General features: G+C 43.6%; 1 protein-coding gene across 1 annotated transcript in view; it reads left to right on the forward strand.

Annotated features, from left to right (window-relative positions):
* The first annotated feature begins 716 nt into the window (after positions 1 to 716).
* The window catches only part of Sorcs1 (sortilin related VPS10 domain containing receptor 1), a 369,207-nt gene continuing 351,340 nt past the window's right edge, over positions 717 to 18,583 (forward strand). The window contains exon 1 of the mRNA XM_033761243.1: positions 717 to 1,004. Coding sequence (XP_033617134.1) covers positions 717 to 1,004 — 288 coding nt within the window. The remainder of the gene's footprint in view (positions 1,005 to 18,583) is intronic.

Consider the following 18,583-nt stretch of genomic DNA (forward strand, 5'->3'; position numbering starts at 1 on the left):
TCTTCCCAAGGCCTGAGCTGTCTATCGATTTCTACTGCTGAGAACAACGAATGTGTCTCTCCCAAGTAGCCCGTAGCCTCTCAGGGAGGTCTGGAACCAGTCACATTTAGCAGCTCCAGTACTGATCTGGAAGAGCTGTGATGAGCAGCCTGCTAATGAAACCTGCAGGCAGCACTCAATTCCAAAGTCTTCTTTGGTGTGGGAAGCAACAGATGGATCCTGAGTAACAGAAGATCTAAGCCTGGGCAGAGGCTGGTATGTCCATTTTGGGTGACATTGTACAGCAACACTAGGCACCATCAGTGGTCCTGAGATCAGATCAGGGCAGGACACAGATGACGTGTGTCACTGTAAAGTTTGTGACATTAATGCCCTTAATCCCCAAAACAGGGAGTGGCTAGTAGCAAGACGGGGTTAACATCAAAGGAGTTGGGTTCAAATTCTGTCCCTTTTCTGAATTAGCATGTCTCAGCATCTCAGGGATTTTTTTTTTTTTTTTTTTTTACTTTGTAAATACTGAATGAGGAATGTGTCTGAAAATGCTTGGCACAGAAATACAACTCAGTATAAACAGGTTTAATGAGATTTTAGCACTAGCATCAATATAACACTAGAATTCATTCTGTCTTCCACTGTACTGAGAGTCTGTGGGTCTTCAGTGCAAATACAGATAGGCTTGACAAAACATGAGAACACTCTGAGCCTCTATTGCACATATGGTATTTGGTGAGAGCCCAGGAGCACGGCCGGGTGACTTTCTGGGGAAACTGTTTACAACTTCCATCGTGTATCCAACAGCATTACCACCTAGAAACACATTTGTAGCCTGTGCTCTGGCCCGGGAGCTATTGCAAGTCCCTCTTCAAGGATCTGGGTGCAGGCTGAACTTCCCGAACCCTCGGTGTGCCGAGGTGGCTCTCAGCTCAGGACCTTCACAGTTTCTCATCCAGTTTCATATCTTAAAATTTCAGCTCCTTGAAAAAACCCAAAATGTTGTATCGACAGTAAGTTCTCTTGATCACAGAGGGGCTTTTCTTGGATCCTCTTAACACACGGCAATCTGGAATTCCTTGTTTATTATTTCTGTTTCTTCACGTGGACTGCAGTAGATGTGTGAATATTGTTTGTGGGAGGAAGGGTTGTAGGAAAGAGGAGTGAGCACGAAGTAGGGAGGGGGAAAAGGGGAAGAAGGAGAGAAGGAAGAAGAAATCCAAGGAGCGATGAAGGAAAGAGGAGGGAGGAAGGAACCCAGGGAAGGAAGCATGGAGAGGTAAAAAGAGCTTTGTTTCGGCTGGAAACGCCATATACTTATAAAGTAAATGGTTTGCCGAATGAAGGCCCAGAAGGCTGTATGAAGGACTAAGTCAGTCTCAATCTACATCGTCATAAAATGTAAAACAATGGAGAATTTTACTTTATTCTTCTTTGGCATAGGGAGAGTATTGCTCTGCTCTTGGCAAAGCCTTTAATACTGTGCATTCCTTGGATCATTCTGGGTAATGCTACGGGTTCCGAAGAGAAAAGGCCTGCTCACATTTCTTCTGCATTGTAAGGAGGACTGAGCCACCCGGTGACCCATTTCATGGACACAGACACACAGAATCCTTTGTTCAGCTGTGGACAGGTGAATGCTGGGCTTGTCAAGTTGTGTCCAGAATTTCCTTTTGAGAAGAGGTTCCACTAAAGCCATTCTGTACCTGATTTTAGAAGGGGTTGGTTGCAGAAAATAAGCCTAAACAAAGTGGCTATCTTTTCCCTAGGGTTTCTGTTGAACTGCTGTACAATCAAAATACACCCTGCAAAAACCAGAAAGCAGTGTATGATGAGGAAGAAAAGGAAGGAAGGAGTGAAGGAAGGGAGGGAGGGAAGGAGGACTCTGACCCAATATGGAAACAGATCCACCCATATCTAGGATTCAGAGAGAGTAACCAACAATATATTTGTTTCGGCGGAATTTCTCTCTTAGGCTAATTTTTAAAAATGAGTTTCTGTTTAAAAACGAGTTTTCTGATCTCTTCCTTGGGGGTCATGTGTAAATGGGCCAGAGTCTTTGAAATACTTGGATGTGTTTGTGGAACAGCAGTTCGATTTGTTACACCGATACCCATTATTAAATAATCCGGAAGCCAGAATCCTAAACTGAGGCACAGTGCATTTATTTTTTGATCATTCCCTCTTCACACCAAGCTCTATCACTATCATATTTGTGCCAAGGCACTAGAAAAACAGCTATTCCTCACATTCCACATTCATCTCTTCTAGAAAGTTCACTGCAGAATTCACAGTGATGTTTGACACTGCCGTCCTTCCGACAGACTCTAACTTGAAGCATCTGGTGTTATTTAGCTGAGAGCCTCATTCTATTCTCCCAGTACAAAAGGGTTCTGATTAATTAATCAGAACCAATCTGAATAATACATTAAAGATAAACTTCAATGCTTAGTAAAAAACAAAGAGGAACGTTTTCTTGGGTTATAGAATACGGCGTTTCCTAGATGGAACTGTGAAATCAAGTAAGTTTTAGCACTTACTTACTGTGGATCTAGAGATGTGCTACAGGCAGAATATCATCTCAAGACTCCGCAGTTCCGGGTTCTGCCAGCAGTTGGTTTGCTGGCTTCCCAGGGATTCTTGTCCTCTGCTCGGTGCCCTGGCACATTTTCTTGCCCTCCGTAATTTTGTCTTATCTTTATACAACGTTTTGTCATGTGCTGTCTGTGTTAAGAAGGATCGAAGTCGGTAACAGTTCAGGTGGAAATCTGGATTGTAAATTCTGTTTGTATTTGCTGTGTTTCATTTTCTTTTGTCCATGGACTGCCTAGCAGAGGTTCTGACTCCAGTGGAAGCTCAGGAGGAATTCATTCATCCGTGGAAAGGAATCCCTTTACCGCATCAGCTCTGGCTTCCAGAATTCCGAGCTTTCCTTGTTCTTGTCTTATCAAAGGCTAGAAGTCAGGATGCTCTGTAATTCCACCTGTTTCCTTCTGTATCAAAGCGTACAGTGAGATGCTCGGTCACCTACAGGTTTTATATCCCCAAGGCCTCAGAGTTCCTAAAATATGATCTTTCCTGAATTAAGTAGATTTGTATCCAGGGTATGATTTGTGTTGCTACCTTCCACCTTTTCAGAAGCCCGAGCATAGGATTTTCAAACACAGAGTCACTGTACTCAGTAAATATTTCCTTTGTGTCACGTGGCTTTCTCCAAATAAATCCTCCCATAAAGCTGTCTTTTGCTGCAGTTGTATTCCTTCCATGGCTTTTCCTTTGGGCCTAGAAATGATGACTGCTTCATCCAAACCATGTTTTGCAGCACAGTGTGAGTGAGTGTGAAAAGTTACACCTCATTAAGCTTCATAGGCAGTAGCTGAACTGTGAAGGTCACGGGACATCTTCCATCTTCATGTGCTCCATAAAGTGTTTGCTGATGAGTGTCTATCATTGTATTAATTGTTTGAAACATTCATTTTGCAATATTACATCCCAAGAAAGCTTCTAGGTACTGGGGATATGCTAGCAAGCAAAGCAACTTCTTTGTAGTTAGCAGGGTGGACTTTTTCAAGTGGTATTAAGTCCCATAAAGAAAAATTTAAGACAAAGTCAGTGGAAAGACAGTGAGGTGATGATACTCGTAGGTTGTCTGTGTTGTTAGGAAGGTGTTTGGTGAGCATGCTGGGTCCACTTATGTACAGTGCTTTGTGGGAAAGCCCATCCTGTGTAAAGGGACATCACTCAGATACTGGAGAGAAGGACATTGTGATAGTAACTCAGACACAGTGCTGGAACGGTTGAGCCAAAGGAGAGGCACGGAGCGGTATCCAAGGGCTGACAGAAAGAGAGAGAACAGGAAAAGCTTCCTGTAACAAGGGATGGGAGCTGGGCCAGTGTGAGGATGGCACTGCCTTCTCAGGGACAACCTGAGCCAGGGTACAGTGTTGGGAAAACACTGGCCATGCCCTGGAGTGACAAATGGTCCATTTTGGCTCTTGTCCAGTAAAAGCCAGATATGACTGAGATACCAGCATAGAAAGTGAGCTGACAGCCAAGTGCTGAAAGACTTAACATGTCAGGGACAGATGTGAGTATAAGAAACAACTTTCAATTTTTGCTTTAAACATGTTTCCTGATCATCAGAACAATGCAGTTTCATTAAGCAAGATGCAGGCAGTTCCTAGTAGTAAAATTTCTGGCAGAAAAGATGACTTAGTGAGAGCCAGGAAGGTTTGCAGAGTCACCACCTGTCAGGGATGTACAGACAATCTTCCCGTGGAAAGATCTGTACAATATTGTGTAAATTAGCTGACATCACCTGCAGTGGTTTGGTTTTGCTTTGAATTGCTTGTTCTGCTGACTGTGGGGTCCATAATTTCATAATGGGAGATAGAATTCTCCAGAAACCTTATAAAATACAGATATGTATTCACCATGGTGATTGTGGACTGCTTGAGAGATACCAGGCCTTTTGTCCTTGGTGCTTTTCCTAACACTTTCTCTACATGATAGACAAAGGTGGCCTGGGTCCTCAAGGGAGATTGTTCCTAATTAATAACTGTATTTTTGGTGTACTTTTGGAAAGATTGTTTTAAATCCAGGAACTACCACGGGAGATTAAAGAGCCAAGTGAAATCCGAGCTCTTCCTTTTTTCAGAGACTTTGCTTTCTGTCGATATAAAATATTTTCTTTCACACATGCTAACATACATGAAACACATGCCAGCGGCCAGTGTGAAAGTTTTTAATCCTTTGCATTTTTTTACCCACCTTTTCTGGGCTGCACGTTGACTTCTGTGGCCCCCAATATGGAGGCAAATAAATTGATGTTATTTATTTAAACATTTGATTTAACATAAAAGTTTGTTTTTATTCTGATCTTAAAATAAATGAAATCACTGGCCCGGGCCCCTGTAAGCGCCACACCTCTGGCATTCTATATCCCATGCCCAGTGGGTTGGCCGCCTCTTCCCCTCTCTGTGGAGAACTGATGATCAGTGGAATTGAAAACCGGAATGCGTGGCTGGGCCCCAAGTTGTTCATGCCCTGTATGACTCTACAAATATGGACTTCGAATCAGATACTGCATACTTTGAAAATGCCTCCTAGTTGCAAAGCAGAGCCCTCTGAAAGGTCAGATTCATTTTGTTGACCTTTTCATTCTGGTTAGTATTGGCAGCTGCAATTTCCTCTTTTTAGAAAATGTAAGAAAAGTATGGACCTCAGACTACTTAGATGAGAACCACCAAGATCAATTATAATTCCATTTTCTGGGATGCTTATAATGAAATTAGGCATTTTGGATCAGAGTATCGGTATCTTTGGTCCTAAAACAAAAGTCCCATTGGTCTCCTTCTGTCCACTTCTCTGTTGAGGGTAAAGTCTGCCTCTTTATCTTCCACTGGGTGTCCTTGGCGATGAGGTCCTGCAGCCCTTGAAGCCCAGTGCCCTGTTCCTAGCTGTGCTGAAGAAGCTGACTGACTCGCGTACTTGCTCCTCCTTAAGCCTAGAAGACACGCTCCTCTCAGGCAGTCTTTTCCTATCACCCTTGAGGACTCATACAAACGCCATGGTTCCCTTCAATTTGTCTCTTTCTTTGTACTCTCCCTGTATGTCTGCTGCATCACCTATGATGTTCTACTCTATTTGTTTACTCAGCAACTTACCCTTACAAATTAGAATGATCATTCCTTGCCAACAAGGCCTAATATTTATTTTTGCCTTTTTAGGTGGTAAACCCAGGGCATGCACTGAGCAATTATTTATTTTACAAATGACCTTACTTGTTTCTTAAAAGCAGGGCCTGTGTGTGTCTGTGTGTATTTATTTTTACATTCCATCCTTAAGGCTAAGCATAGAATTTAGCCAATATTACTTAGGCAAGTTGCATTCATTTCTCTTCTCTCTCCCCTTTCTTGTTAAGTAATGAGATTAACAGACACATATCGGGTAAAGGAAGATGCTGGCTAAGAAAGACAGTGAAAATCCCCAGAAAAATGTTGAAAGCAAAGTGGTTCGGTTTGAGAAGTCTTGTAATTGTACTACTCACAGCCTCCATCACAGGCGTGTTATTTTCACCAAACAAGAGTGAAAAGGGAAAAATGAAAAACGAATTGCCCCAGACGACTGTCTGTGACCCACTGGTGTCAGAGCCGAGCTGCTGACTGTCCCACTTAGGGGAAAGCAGGGACGGATGGGCTGCAGGGTCCCTGCTGTCTCAGAGCTGTGAGTCCAGTGCGGATTGCATCATCAGAGACCCAAGGGAAGGAGCAGGACCACGTTGGGAGGGATTATTGACTAGTTCGATTCAGTGTGCGTTTATTGGGCCAAACCATAACACAAGTCTTTCTCCACGGGGATTTTCACTCTCCTTAGGAGACCAGTGGTGAGCATTGCTTCTCACAGTCAAACACAGAGCTGCAAACTCCAGCACGCGTCACAGAGAGTTTCCCATGGATCTGGCCCTGGAAGGGCTGGTGATGATGGTGACCAGATAGCGATGTTTGGACAAAGAGGAGTGCACCTCAAAGGCCGTGCTAATGTAGAACAGTTGAAAGCAGTGGAGAAAATAAACACGTAACAAGCTTTGGGACCAGAAAGAAGGTACGAAGCCCACCCAATGACTACTAAGAGAGACTTATTACATAAGTTTAGAGAAAACCAGAAAGACTGTATTGCTTTTTATACTGCACAATGGTTCTTCTGTTTTCAATGACATATTTCCTACTTCCCTCATAACTTCATGGAAAAAGCATTATTTCATCTGGCAAAGGAACTTACAAATCATTAGATGGTAAATTAAAACCTCATCAGACTTAACTTCCAACACAAAACCTGCAGATTGAAAGAAACCCTGTGACAAGAAGACCTATTAACATACCCATGCCTCAGCCTGCTAACCTTAACACTGGAAAGAGAGAGATGTTTTTTCCTTCTCCTTAGATGCTTTCCAGCTCTTTGCCCAGCCTAGATTATATATAACACATTCTGGGGCCTCAGTATTTCCTGGAAGTGCTTTCTTGCTATCAGTTTGGTTTTTCTTGAAGGATTCTTTCTTTTTCCCCTCCTGATAAAGATCTCTCTGCTTGACTTAATTCTATATTCAAAGAGCCACAGAAGATTAAAACTGATGTGGAAGCCTGGAACCTTTGGGTTGGGTTGAGAAATCCAGCTCAAGCATTTTAACCAATAATGTTAATCTCAGGTGAGCCCCAGAGTCTCTGACGTGGACCCATAGTGGTGTCGGTGTTAACCGGCCATCTCCTCTGCCTCACTGGTACAAACAGGAAGTTGAGCAGAGTCCAGAATTTCCCATGCACAGCAGGAGGATGGCAGCTGCACCTCCCCATGCAAAAGGCAGGCACTACTGCTCCAGCAGACAATGGCATTCGGAGTGGCATGGTTTCCAAACCCCTCCAGGAAGATGGCCAGGTTAACAACGGCAGACTCAGTTGCCTGCCTGGTTCTGCATGCCCAGGGGTTTCTTTACAACTCCTGTGCATCTGAGTGTCCTCCAGTGTTTGATAACCATCAGGTCCTCATCTGCCAAAGTTAAGGGGTTCACCTTTACTCTTGTTTATGAACCTGGTCTTTTTGGAGATATTGCATAATTTCCCCAATACTACTTCAGAAATGAGCACACCAGGTTCAAAGATGAGAGAACCGTACACACACAAGTTCCCAACTGCAGCAGGAGCTCCATGGCTGCCTGCTCAGCCAGCACCCTTCATTGTCTGGGGTTGTTTGAGCACACTTAGAGAGGATGGGTTTAAGAGCTTTGGTTTAAGAGCTTGCTGCATTCTCTGGCTGATAACGGTGGAAGCTGGGGAGACTTCAGTCTCCTTGCCTGTAGTGCTGCCTTTGAAGGCTAATGTATCTTTATTATGAACTCAGATGTGAAACTAGAACGAGGAATTTTATTTTAAGAAAGTTTTATATTTCCCCCAAATACCTCAAGAGCTGTTCTTTTGTGGTTTATGGAAACTCTGAAGATAGATAAGGAAGATTTTATTCCCATTTCTGATGAAGAAATCCAGCACTGAAAGGCTGTTGGGTTGACATACATACTCTGGGAGCCCCATTTGAAAGAACAATCCCTGTTCCCCTGTGACTCACAGTTCTGCAGTGCCATCTCACTCACCCTCCTTAGTTTTCCTGCATAGCTGTATTTGCACTCTAGGCTTTTGTAAACCAATGGTTGAAAATAAAATGAACTATGGACTTAAGTGTAATTCATTGGCAAATGAACTGACCTATATAACAGGGAGGGATTACTGGTCCCGTGAGTGAAATGGCAAGGAATAGGTATGGGCATGGAGCTCAGTGGTTGAGCTTTTGCCAAACATGCATGAAAATAAACATACACGGAAATAAAAGAAACTATCTGAGCCTACACCTAGCTTCAGTCTCCTTTGATATTGATGCTGAATCTATCAGAAATCCCCGTCTCTACATGGATCTTGTAATATTTCTCTAAATGGGGTTCCTTTTGGCTGGGTCGTGTCTGACCCTCACTTGTGTAAGAAAATATGATGTAAAATACATTGCATTTGACTTGTTTTATTCTACTAAGTACAAGTTATTTCACAGCATAAATTTGTTCTCCACTTGTATTTTTCTTCCCGCTTAATATTAACTCGTATAGATATTTTTGTGTATCTCAGTGTGTAGCTCTAACTTATTCTTTTCAACTATTAAATAGTATTACATTGTACAAAACCAGTAGTGATTATTTGGGCAGTGGCAGCTTAGTGATAGAGTGCTTTTCACCATGCATGAGGCCCTGAGTTTGATCTACTGCACTGCCAAAAAACCCCCAAAAGACGATTTTAACAATAATGTCTTAAATTGAGTTTTGTGTTTACCCAACGATGCATCTTATTACCAGACTCTTACCCGTCTCAGGTTGTTCTGAGATTATTTCTCCGAGGTTGCATAGCAGAATCTAGAACTGCTGGGTTAAAAGCTATAGGTATTTCTGACTTTAATAAGTTCTGCTGGATATCCAAAGAGTGTTTTTAGCCCCATCAGTTTTTCAGGCTATAATGCTGGTGTTACTTACAAATCTGTGCTAACTGTTTTGCATACATCACCTTATTTGATCCTTAGAACAACCCTAATAGTTTGCCCTATGAAGTACTCACTGATGTTGCCGCTCATGTTTTACAAATAGCATGCAGGGTGTTGGTCACCTGCCCAGGTGTAGAAAGCTGTTCACTATGTCCTTGTTAAAGGTGGGCTTCCTGACTACAGTAAATGGTTATACTGTTTGCATCACCCCAGCTACTCAGGGAAGAAATTTGTCCTTGAGACTTGGGCCACATGTGATTAGGGGAAAATTCAAGCGTGTTCTGTCTCTATATCCCGGTTATGTGCCTTGGAGTCTATACAGTATTTCTGCAATTATTATCTGGCATAATTAAACATGGAGTGAAACAAAGTAAGCACAAGAAAATTGCTATTGAGGTTCTTACTGACTCGAGCAGTACCCAGAGAAAATTACCATGGCAAGAGAAAAGTGAAATACTAGCCCATTAGTTAAAGCTGGTAGAGGTGGATGTGTTTCTCTGTGCAGTCGCTGGCTCCTGTGTTGCATGTTTAATGTGGTTCTGTGACTTGAGAATTCCCCAGGGATGAATTAACACTCTGTCACAGGCTTCCTAGACTTGCTTGGTATTAAGTAGCCTTGTTTTACTGAATCCTATGAGGAAATGTGTTCATTTAACCTTCAGTTCTTGTGGTCAGATGTTTAACTCTGTTTAACACAGATTGCAGTGATGGAAGAGTCTCCAGCTTCTTTAAAACATAGCTCAGCTGCTGTGCTCTTTGGAGGTGGTAAATTGGTAGTTATTGAGATGAAAAAGCATCTCATACCTTTCAGCTGAACCCAGAGTACAGCCAGAGAAGGAAGGTTGCTTTCAACAATTGCAGAAAGAATGGCCTGAGCTTAGTTTTTCTGAGAAGCAGGAAAGAATCTAACAGGATAAACTTTGGTTACTTTGGCTCATGCTAGAGAATATTAAAATATTCTTGGCTCATTTAAATTTTTGAAGTTTTCATAGAACAAATGTGAAGACAGCAGTCTGTAGGACTGGAATTTTCAGTCATCTTGACATACTTTCAGAAATTTGCCATCTTTTCTATTTTACATTTCTTGCATTACCATTCCTATTGATATACATAAGTGTTTACTAGGTTTTTCCTTTTTTGCCTTTGTAAATGGATTTTCTTTATTTGCATAAACTCTTAAAGCATTTCCTTGACATTTTTAGCATTCTAGATTGAAATCCTGTCAAATTTTCCCCCCAAAGAACAAACTGTTGCTGACCTATTGTCAGGGATTAGACGAGAGAACATAATCGTGCATACTGAAATATCTGAGCTGATTTATTCAGTAGGAAGCCACCGCTTCCTGTAACTATATTACAGGTCTAGATGAGGCATGGGACTCAAGGTCTGCCCTGCAGTCGCATGTCTACCTCTAAAAGGACTACACTATCACTAGTCTGTGTAGCATTCGAAATGCCCGGCACACACTGAATAATGTTACATGTGTGTTATTTCATTTTATCCTGACCTCACTCCACATGGGGGTTCTTTCTCCCTTACCTCCATTGTAACAATTAAAAACAAAGGGAAGTCAGGCAACTTAGCTGAGACCACTTTTTAGCAGCTCATTTAGACCTGGAGCACACCTCCCTTTATTCCAGGAACCTTGTCCTTCACATTGCTACACCCTGCTTTTTTTTCCTCTCAGCTCCCCTCTTTTTTTTCCTACACATTTTTCATAGCTTCAAGAAAATTTCTTTTTCTTTTCTGATTCATTTTTCCATCTTCTGATACTTACACAGTTTCCAGTTGAGACTCCAGTGAATCTCTTCTTTCCCTCTCTGGTTTTGACATGAAGAACTAAAAGGAAGATTTAGCAAAAAAGCAAAGCATTTTCAAAAGGCGTACCTAGGAAGTTCCCTGCTTTTAAATTTCTTTGGGATTTGAAAACCAAGTACCTCCTACAATTGCTATAACTGAAGCAGTCAGGACTAAGATGGCTTATGGGTGTTTACCTCAATGGTATGTGATAAGAATTGGATGAATCTTTTCCAGAAATTTACAGTATAATGTTCGGGATTTTGAGATTTGCGAATCTCCCCTTTATTTTTTTCTGGAGCTGACTTTATGTGAAGTAGACATTGGGTTCCTCTGCCATAGCTCCTTTATAAAGTACACCAATATTTACCCAGGCCTCTGTGTGTCGAGGAGACAGAAAAGCAAACAGACCCAACACCAGGGTGGGTGCTGTCCTCCCATGGACACCACTGTGTATTCTTTCTCTCTAGGAGCTTGCCCAAGACTGCGCCCTCCTGTACTTTACAGCTTGTTATGTAACTGGTGTCACATGAAAGCGGATTGGAATCCTGAGCCTTTTGTAAATATAGCTTTGTGTCTTTGATTTCTAATATAAAACAAATAACTAGATAGAAAGCCACCAAGAAAGAACATTCTTTATAAATGAAACTCAGAATGATAAAGGGGGGAATTATAGGATCCGATTCAAGGTCTTGGATTGAAAAATTTTTAGTGGAGATTTTCTTTGCCCAGAAGAGATCTAGGTGTTCTGACTGCAGATATTTTAATAGGGCCCATTCGGGTCATGCAGACAGGGGAAGAAGCATTACCCATGAGACTCCCTATTCGTGGGTGCTGCAGCGAGGCCAATTCCAACAGCTGCAGTTCTCACTTGTGGTGGGATCTCCATGAAGGATAAGTCCTATGGAAACAGCTCTAGGAGGAACAGGGAACCTCTGGGCCAATCAACAGGAGTTGTTCCGTGAGGCCACCTCCAGGCTTGGGGGGCAGAAGAGGTAAGGTCAGTCGCTGCAGTGCGCATGAGTAACTCCATCATTCTCCTGTTACAGGGAATGTATGAGCCCAGGGGACCCACATTTACACGCGGCTCCTTGTCACATCTCACAGATGCACTGTCAGGTGGTGTCCACAGTGACACAATCCAACCACACAGCATTTTTAGGACCAAAGTGTTACACACTTTTTCCTTCACGTGTGCTGAATTAAACAAAACTATGCGTCCGGGGTGGGCTTTCATTTTTCACTGTGTCTCTAGCAGATACAGAATTGTGACACAGGGTAGACAATAGAGGCCCAGTCACAATATTTCAGTTCCAATCCTGATTTTGCCACTTACAGACTCTGAAGTGAACTATGAGGGTCATATTCATAAGGTTGAATTTACAAGGTATTTTTGAAGATTAAATAACATCATCCAGGAACACACCGAGTGTCAATATTGTCTGTTTGCCCTTGAGTCTAAAACGCGGTAGAGGTTTAATGAATGCAGGTATGAAAAGGCACTTATGTGAGATATGAGCTTTACCACTGACAGGAAAGAAAGGAGGAAAAGCCCAAATTGTGGGTGATCCTCGCAGTTAGTCAGTGAGCCCCTTATCTGTAGAAAAGCTCCTGGATGGAAGAGCGGCAAGTGACTTATCACTGTCCGTAGTGCCCGGCTCACTTTTCATCTGTAACTAATTCTCAATGCGAGGTTTTTTTGTTTTGTTTTTTTAAACTCCATTGTTCTGCCAAAGCACAGTACTGATGTTGATCTCCTTGGTTCCCAGCTGTTGGGTTTAGGTCAGGGCTCTTTCACTTAGTGAGCAGGAAGCTGTTTTCTTGATGGGAAGAGAAGCACTTGGTTCCCTGAATTTTCGCAAAGGATAATGATACATAATAGTACATGTGAGTTGTGTTTTTGCTTTTATTTTATTGACTGAAACTAAGTGCTTTTGCTTGCCTAGACTAAAAATGGAATGGAATTTCAGTGTCCACATTTAAGAAAAAACGAAGGAGTTTGGAAATCATTGAAGTTATGGTCTATCCGGCATGGAAATTGGTTGGGTTTTTAAAATGGTAATAAATATTGAGGTGTTTCGACATACTAATGCCCAGTTTAAACTTGGAACTTTGCAAACCATTCGAATGTGGCCGGATATCCCTTCAGCAGCATGCTGATTGCATTGACTACACCCCCCAATCCGGAAGTCCCAGCAGTGTTTTTATGTACTTGATAAAAGTGAGCGTACAAATTAGATCCTTTTCTCTTTGGTTGCCTGAGGAAGTTCACCGTGATAGCGGTGGAGAATTACAAGGGAGCCCTGGTGGGGAGATGGGCAGTCGGCCAGTGCCCAAGTAGCTCATTGCCTGTCGAGTTTCCGCGGATCCGCAGCTCCGAGCGGTTCGGTAGACTCACAGATGGGCCTCAGCGCCCCACCGTGTGAGAGAAGCCTGAGGCGCGAGTGCCATGAAAGCCGTCTGGATCTGGCAGACATGCACGTGGGTAGCGCGCAACACGCTGACCTGTGATGCTCGGAGAGCAGGTGTGTTAAAGTCATTGTGGAGTAAGGATATTTTCCGGAGAGGGTGGCTTATCAGGAGATGACCCAACTGTGAATTTAGAACCATCCGCGCGAGTGTTGCTTTGTCCCCGAAGACAAAGAGGAAAGGAGGCAAGGTTGGCTCACCCACACTTCCTTGACGGAGCGGCCTGTGGGGCTCCTCATTCTCAGCTCTTTCTGGGCCGGTCCTTGCAGCCGGCAAGGGGTGTAGACATGGCAGCCCGGGCGGTTCTGACTGCCCAGACACTTCTGTGTATAGAGCTTCCTTACTACAGTCTAATTAGGAGCTGACCAGGGTACTTACCGATGAGACATAGATTTTCCTGCTGAATTGCTCTGTCTGTTCCCTCCATGGTGTTCTTCGGAAATCTCTTTCCAAATGTGTTTATGCTGCTGATTAACAGTTTTGCCACCCCTGATCGGTGAACTGGAGGACTGACAGATTTGCCATCATATCTCACTTCTCCTCCCCGAGCATCAGGAGGGATTGTGCCGCGCGCAGCTGTCTTGCTCTACTCCGAATTTCATTATCAGAAGCCTCTCCCGCTCAGGCTCCCTCACTCAGCATGGTTGGGAAGTTCTCCTGGAAGCAGAAACGGCACCAGTATAGAAACAAAACAAAACAAAACAAAAAACTAAACAAAAAACAAAACAAAACAAAACTGTGAGAATGAGACAGTCGGTGTGAGGATCTGAGGAAAGTGACAAGACTTTGTAAAACCTGGAAGAGGGAAAAATAAGCCATCAGCTGATCTCCAGCAGCTATCTTCATTCTGTGGTTGGAAGTGCTCTCTGAGCCATAGTTTTTCCCTCTTTAAAATGCAGAATCTCTACCACACAGGCTTACTATTTGCTAATTGGGTTGCAGTGAAGGCTCAGCTGTGTTCTTTACATGTGGAAATGGGCATTTCCTTTCCGACCAGTCCATGCTCTTGTTGAAGGCCTCCATCTTCCCCTTTACCTGCAGACCATACACTGCGAACCTACGCTGTGCCTCTGCGGAAAGCCAGGCCAGTGGCCTTTCGCTGCCGTGACACTGAGGCAGGGTAGGAAATACAAATAGGGAAAGTATGACACATTGCAGTGATTTGGAAACATGCCTCCCTTTACAAAGGATCTTGTTAGTTTAAACTTGTTCTTTGGGCAGACTTTGGAGTGGACTGAGTTGGTGGGAACTGTGATGAGCCTGGGTCTAGGAGTCCCTCCTCTAATGCTGGAGTGAGGACTGCGGTGCAGTGACAGGGCGTCTGTGCAGTCTTGGGTGTGCTTAGGGAGGTGAATGGTAAGCAGGAGGCCCCTGCTGTTATTCAGCTCGTCTCCCTCTGTCCGTGAACAGTTTCTGCAGCAATAGCTTGTATATTTCCCTGTGTCGCTGGACAGTGTGAGGAACCCCCACCTCTCCAGTTTGGATACCCTGCATACCTCTGGGGCGACAGGGTGGTCCCTGGCAGGCTGGGTCACAGCAAGTGCCTCATCTCTACTAACTTGCTGCGGGCTGCAGTCCCTGGGAATCCCACTGCAGGAAACTGGAATTGTAATCCAAGGACAGCAGCCGCATCCGCACCTGGAAGAGAGTCTAAGTGTTCTATAATGGCTGTTGTCTACAAGCCATTGTATTCTAAAGAATAGAAGAAGGAAGAAAATATGCAGGAAAGCAGAGGGGAATCAATAAAAGACATGAGAAAGAACACTGTGAGTGCCCCGATAGTTTGCATGTCCTGATTTTAGTTCCTTAGCTTTTCAATTCAGGCCCTGCCCCTTTATGCAAACAAAATCGTGTCTTTATTTCCCCTTTCTTGCTTATGCTAGTCCAAGCCGGTCCCTGTTAATGGTTGTTGTCTCAAGAGCCCTTACCGATAGGCATATGTGTCTGTGTGCCTGATGTTCATTTATAGGTCTAGAAAGCTGCTTGAGGTGACGGATGTAATTCGCAACATCATCCCTCCAAGAAACAGTGAGGCTCTCTGTGGAGGCTCTGTCGAAGGGTTGCAAATGTGAACCCCGAGCCTGGGTGCTTTCTTTTGTCTCCAGAGTTGTGCGCGTATCTGAGATTCTGACCCTGGCAAGATAAGGAATGGGAGAGGATAATACCTCAGAGTTGCTTCAGATTCCTGACTTTGGGAAGCCAAAACCCAGGGTCCTGCTGAAGAGAAGTTGGGAAAGGAGAGCAGAGAAGATGCTGAGTGTAGGGTGGGACATGAATAAAAACTGAAATATCACAGGGAGATCCAGAGGCGGTGACCTTCGGAGCCAGGGCTTGAGGTGCAGTGGATGCCCTTCATGTTTGAAAGCTGCTAAGGCAACAGTCTTCTTTCAGTCAACATCACAGAAGCTTTACAGAGCAGCAAGGTGCGTCCAATAAGAATGGAAATAAAGGCACTTGAGGCTGTTTCCAAATGTTACTGTGTCTCCACGCCCTGGGCATTGAATCCCCCAAATCTTTAGAGACATGATCAGTTGCTTTCAGATTGCTAATTTGAAGAACATTATGGGCCATGGCCGCACAAAAATGCATTCGAAATGGCAAAAAAAAAAAAAAATCTGTGAGAAGTTAGAAAAGATCTCCAGACAGTTACTTTTTGATGGAATCGAATGAGGCAGCTCAGCCATACATGAGAGAAGAGACTACTGACCCTCCCAGCAGTTCTAATGCTCTCCACTTACAAGAAGGGTGAGGGAAAGAAATGTTGAGCATGTGTCTATTTTCCAACACAGGTGGAGGCTTTTGTGTTCTGTGGTGATTTCCTCCACTTCGGCTTGGACGGGGATACCTTCCGTGAAACCTAAGCTTTCCTTTGAAACAAGTCTGTCTCTGGGAAAAGAGCAGTTTGGGGACGTGAACAGTTGTTCTCTGTCCACGTGTTTCTCCCCGGATACTGGTGGAGGGAGTCATCCTGCGGTGCAGGTGAACTGCAGGAGTTTCAGCTTCCTCTGCCTCCTCTGAGATGTGTTGTTGGCTTAGGCTCCCTCCCTGTCTCCTATTCTCGCTTTGTGCTTATGATTTTGCCTTTTTGGTTAGTTCCTTGCCATCTGATCTTTTTTTCTCTTCTATATTATCTTTCCTCCTTTCCCCATTTCCTTTTCCTCATGTTCTAAAATCTTTTCAGTTTTCAGATTGGCAGACTGTACAAATGAGGTCTTCTTTTAAAACAATAATTCTGCTAACTGAGCAAAGTTGCTGCTCATGATCAATGGCCGTGTTGCTATCACCAGGCTTTTCATTTAACCTTTGCCGACTCCCCAAAGGACAGTGCTGAGGAAAGTTGCCTTTTGCAGTCGTGGAATTCAGTGTTCACCCCTGCTTGTGTTTCCCCTTTGTCCAGGTTGCAGAAGTATGGATTTAGGGGATGGAGACACAGAGAGGCTTCAGTAACTGCACAAGGACCTTTGAGCTGCACAAACCTCAGGTTTAAGTGTGGTTTAGTTATCAAATAATAGCAGTATGACCTCAAACAAGATATTTAAGCCAATTCCTTATCAATTACGTGGGGTTGAAAACATCTACTTCAGAGTGTGAGGTATCAAGTACTGCATGCTCTGTATGGACTCCTAAGTCTAGGACTCCAGGAGAATTAATGAATAACAACTATTATTTGAATAATGCCATTGCTATCGTCGTCTGAGTTCATCCAGTACTGCAGTGTTAAATGTGGGGATTGGTGCTTGACCAACAAGACTATGTTATGACAGAAAGAAGCGAAGTAGAGTAGATTGCTCTCCATGTCTTTAGCTTTTGCAACTCCAAAGTGGTTGAGGTGCTTTGACTGTTAAGATCTCCTGTGCCATGAACTACTCTCTGGACCTGCACCCTGAGGGCTCCTGGCCTCCTGAGCTTCCCAGAACTGAGCCCTCGGCCCCACCAACTCTCCCACTGCACGGTGCCCCCCCTCCCTGAGGCAGCGCTGGCACAGGAGCCCTTCCCTCAGCTCAGAAGGCAGCTGTGCCCTCTCCACTCTCCTGTCCCTAATGAAGAAGAGAGAGCTGGCCCTGAACCCAGAATTTAGGCAGGAGTGGGAAAGAGGCAAATGGGTTTTCTGCACATGTGGACCAACAACCCTGTGTGTGTGTTTGTGTGTGTGTATTTGACTCATGTCTGGCAATATGGAGAAAATGATGAACTGATTTCTCCACTTCTTCACATAGCCAGAGTCCCTAATTCCAGGTTGACATAGATCTCAATAGTTTTGATAAGCACATTGAATAAGCCATTGAGCATCAGGGTGTCCTCACTGAAGAGTGTGCTGGGAGGGACTGAGCTAAGGTTCCTTGAAAGTTTATTACGCACTGTGGTTTGGGGAAGTTACCCTTTACCCACATGAAGAGAATACTGTGAGGAGGCTGGGAGCTCACCGTTAGGTAGATTTGGTTGGACATTTTCTGACTAAAATACTCCTAAACTGGTAAACCCATCTTCTTAACTAATGAAAAGAAATACTGAGCAGAATGGAGATGCCTTTGTAATATCTTCCCTGTGTTACAGAAAGATGCCAGTACACTAGGAAATGAACAAATACCCTTTTATAAAAGCAAACACAAAGTAAGGCTCTTGGTAGGGAATGTGCTTTAATGGGTTATAACTGTTGACTGAAATCACATGGCAAACTATCTAGCATAGCATCCGTACACTGTATGGGCTTAATCAGTTTTAATCTTCTTCCCATTAGAGCAAAGTTAAGAAAATCATTGGACTTCATTTAGCTTCATAGACAGTACTTAACTGGGTTGACTGTTTTATTGGGTATTTGAGAACCGTGAATGTCCATTCACTAGAATCACAGACCATTACTCTGGAAGGGCTGTAGAGAACATCAAGCAGAAGTGGTAATTTTAAGCACAAGTAAAACAAAGCCAAGAGAGGCTAAATGACTTGCAAAGGTCATGCATCAGCTTCCGTGATCTCAGAAGGAAGCATAAGTGAACTGTTTTACCTTCCATAAAAAGGTGAGAGGGAGGGAAGAAGAAAGAGAAAAGAGAAGAGGACAGGACAGGAGAAGAGCAGGGAAGAGGAGGGGAGATGCACTCAGAGAAGAGGACCTTGAGGTACACTAGCACATGAAGTACACAGTTCAAGTTATTTTCCCTGTGACTTTTAGGTTAGTTGGTTGGTTGCTTTGTTGGTTTCTACAGTGCTGCTTACATGAGTTGTAAAAGTATACCTGAGGGCTTCGTCAAGGTTCCCAAAC

This window comes from Fukomys damarensis, unplaced genomic scaffold (assembly GCF_012274545.1).
Source record: "Fukomys damarensis isolate Sample0158 unplaced genomic scaffold, DMR_v1.0_HiC HiC_scaffold_8, whole genome shotgun sequence".
Classification (NCBI taxonomy): domain Eukaryota; kingdom Metazoa; phylum Chordata; class Mammalia; order Rodentia; family Bathyergidae; genus Fukomys; species Fukomys damarensis.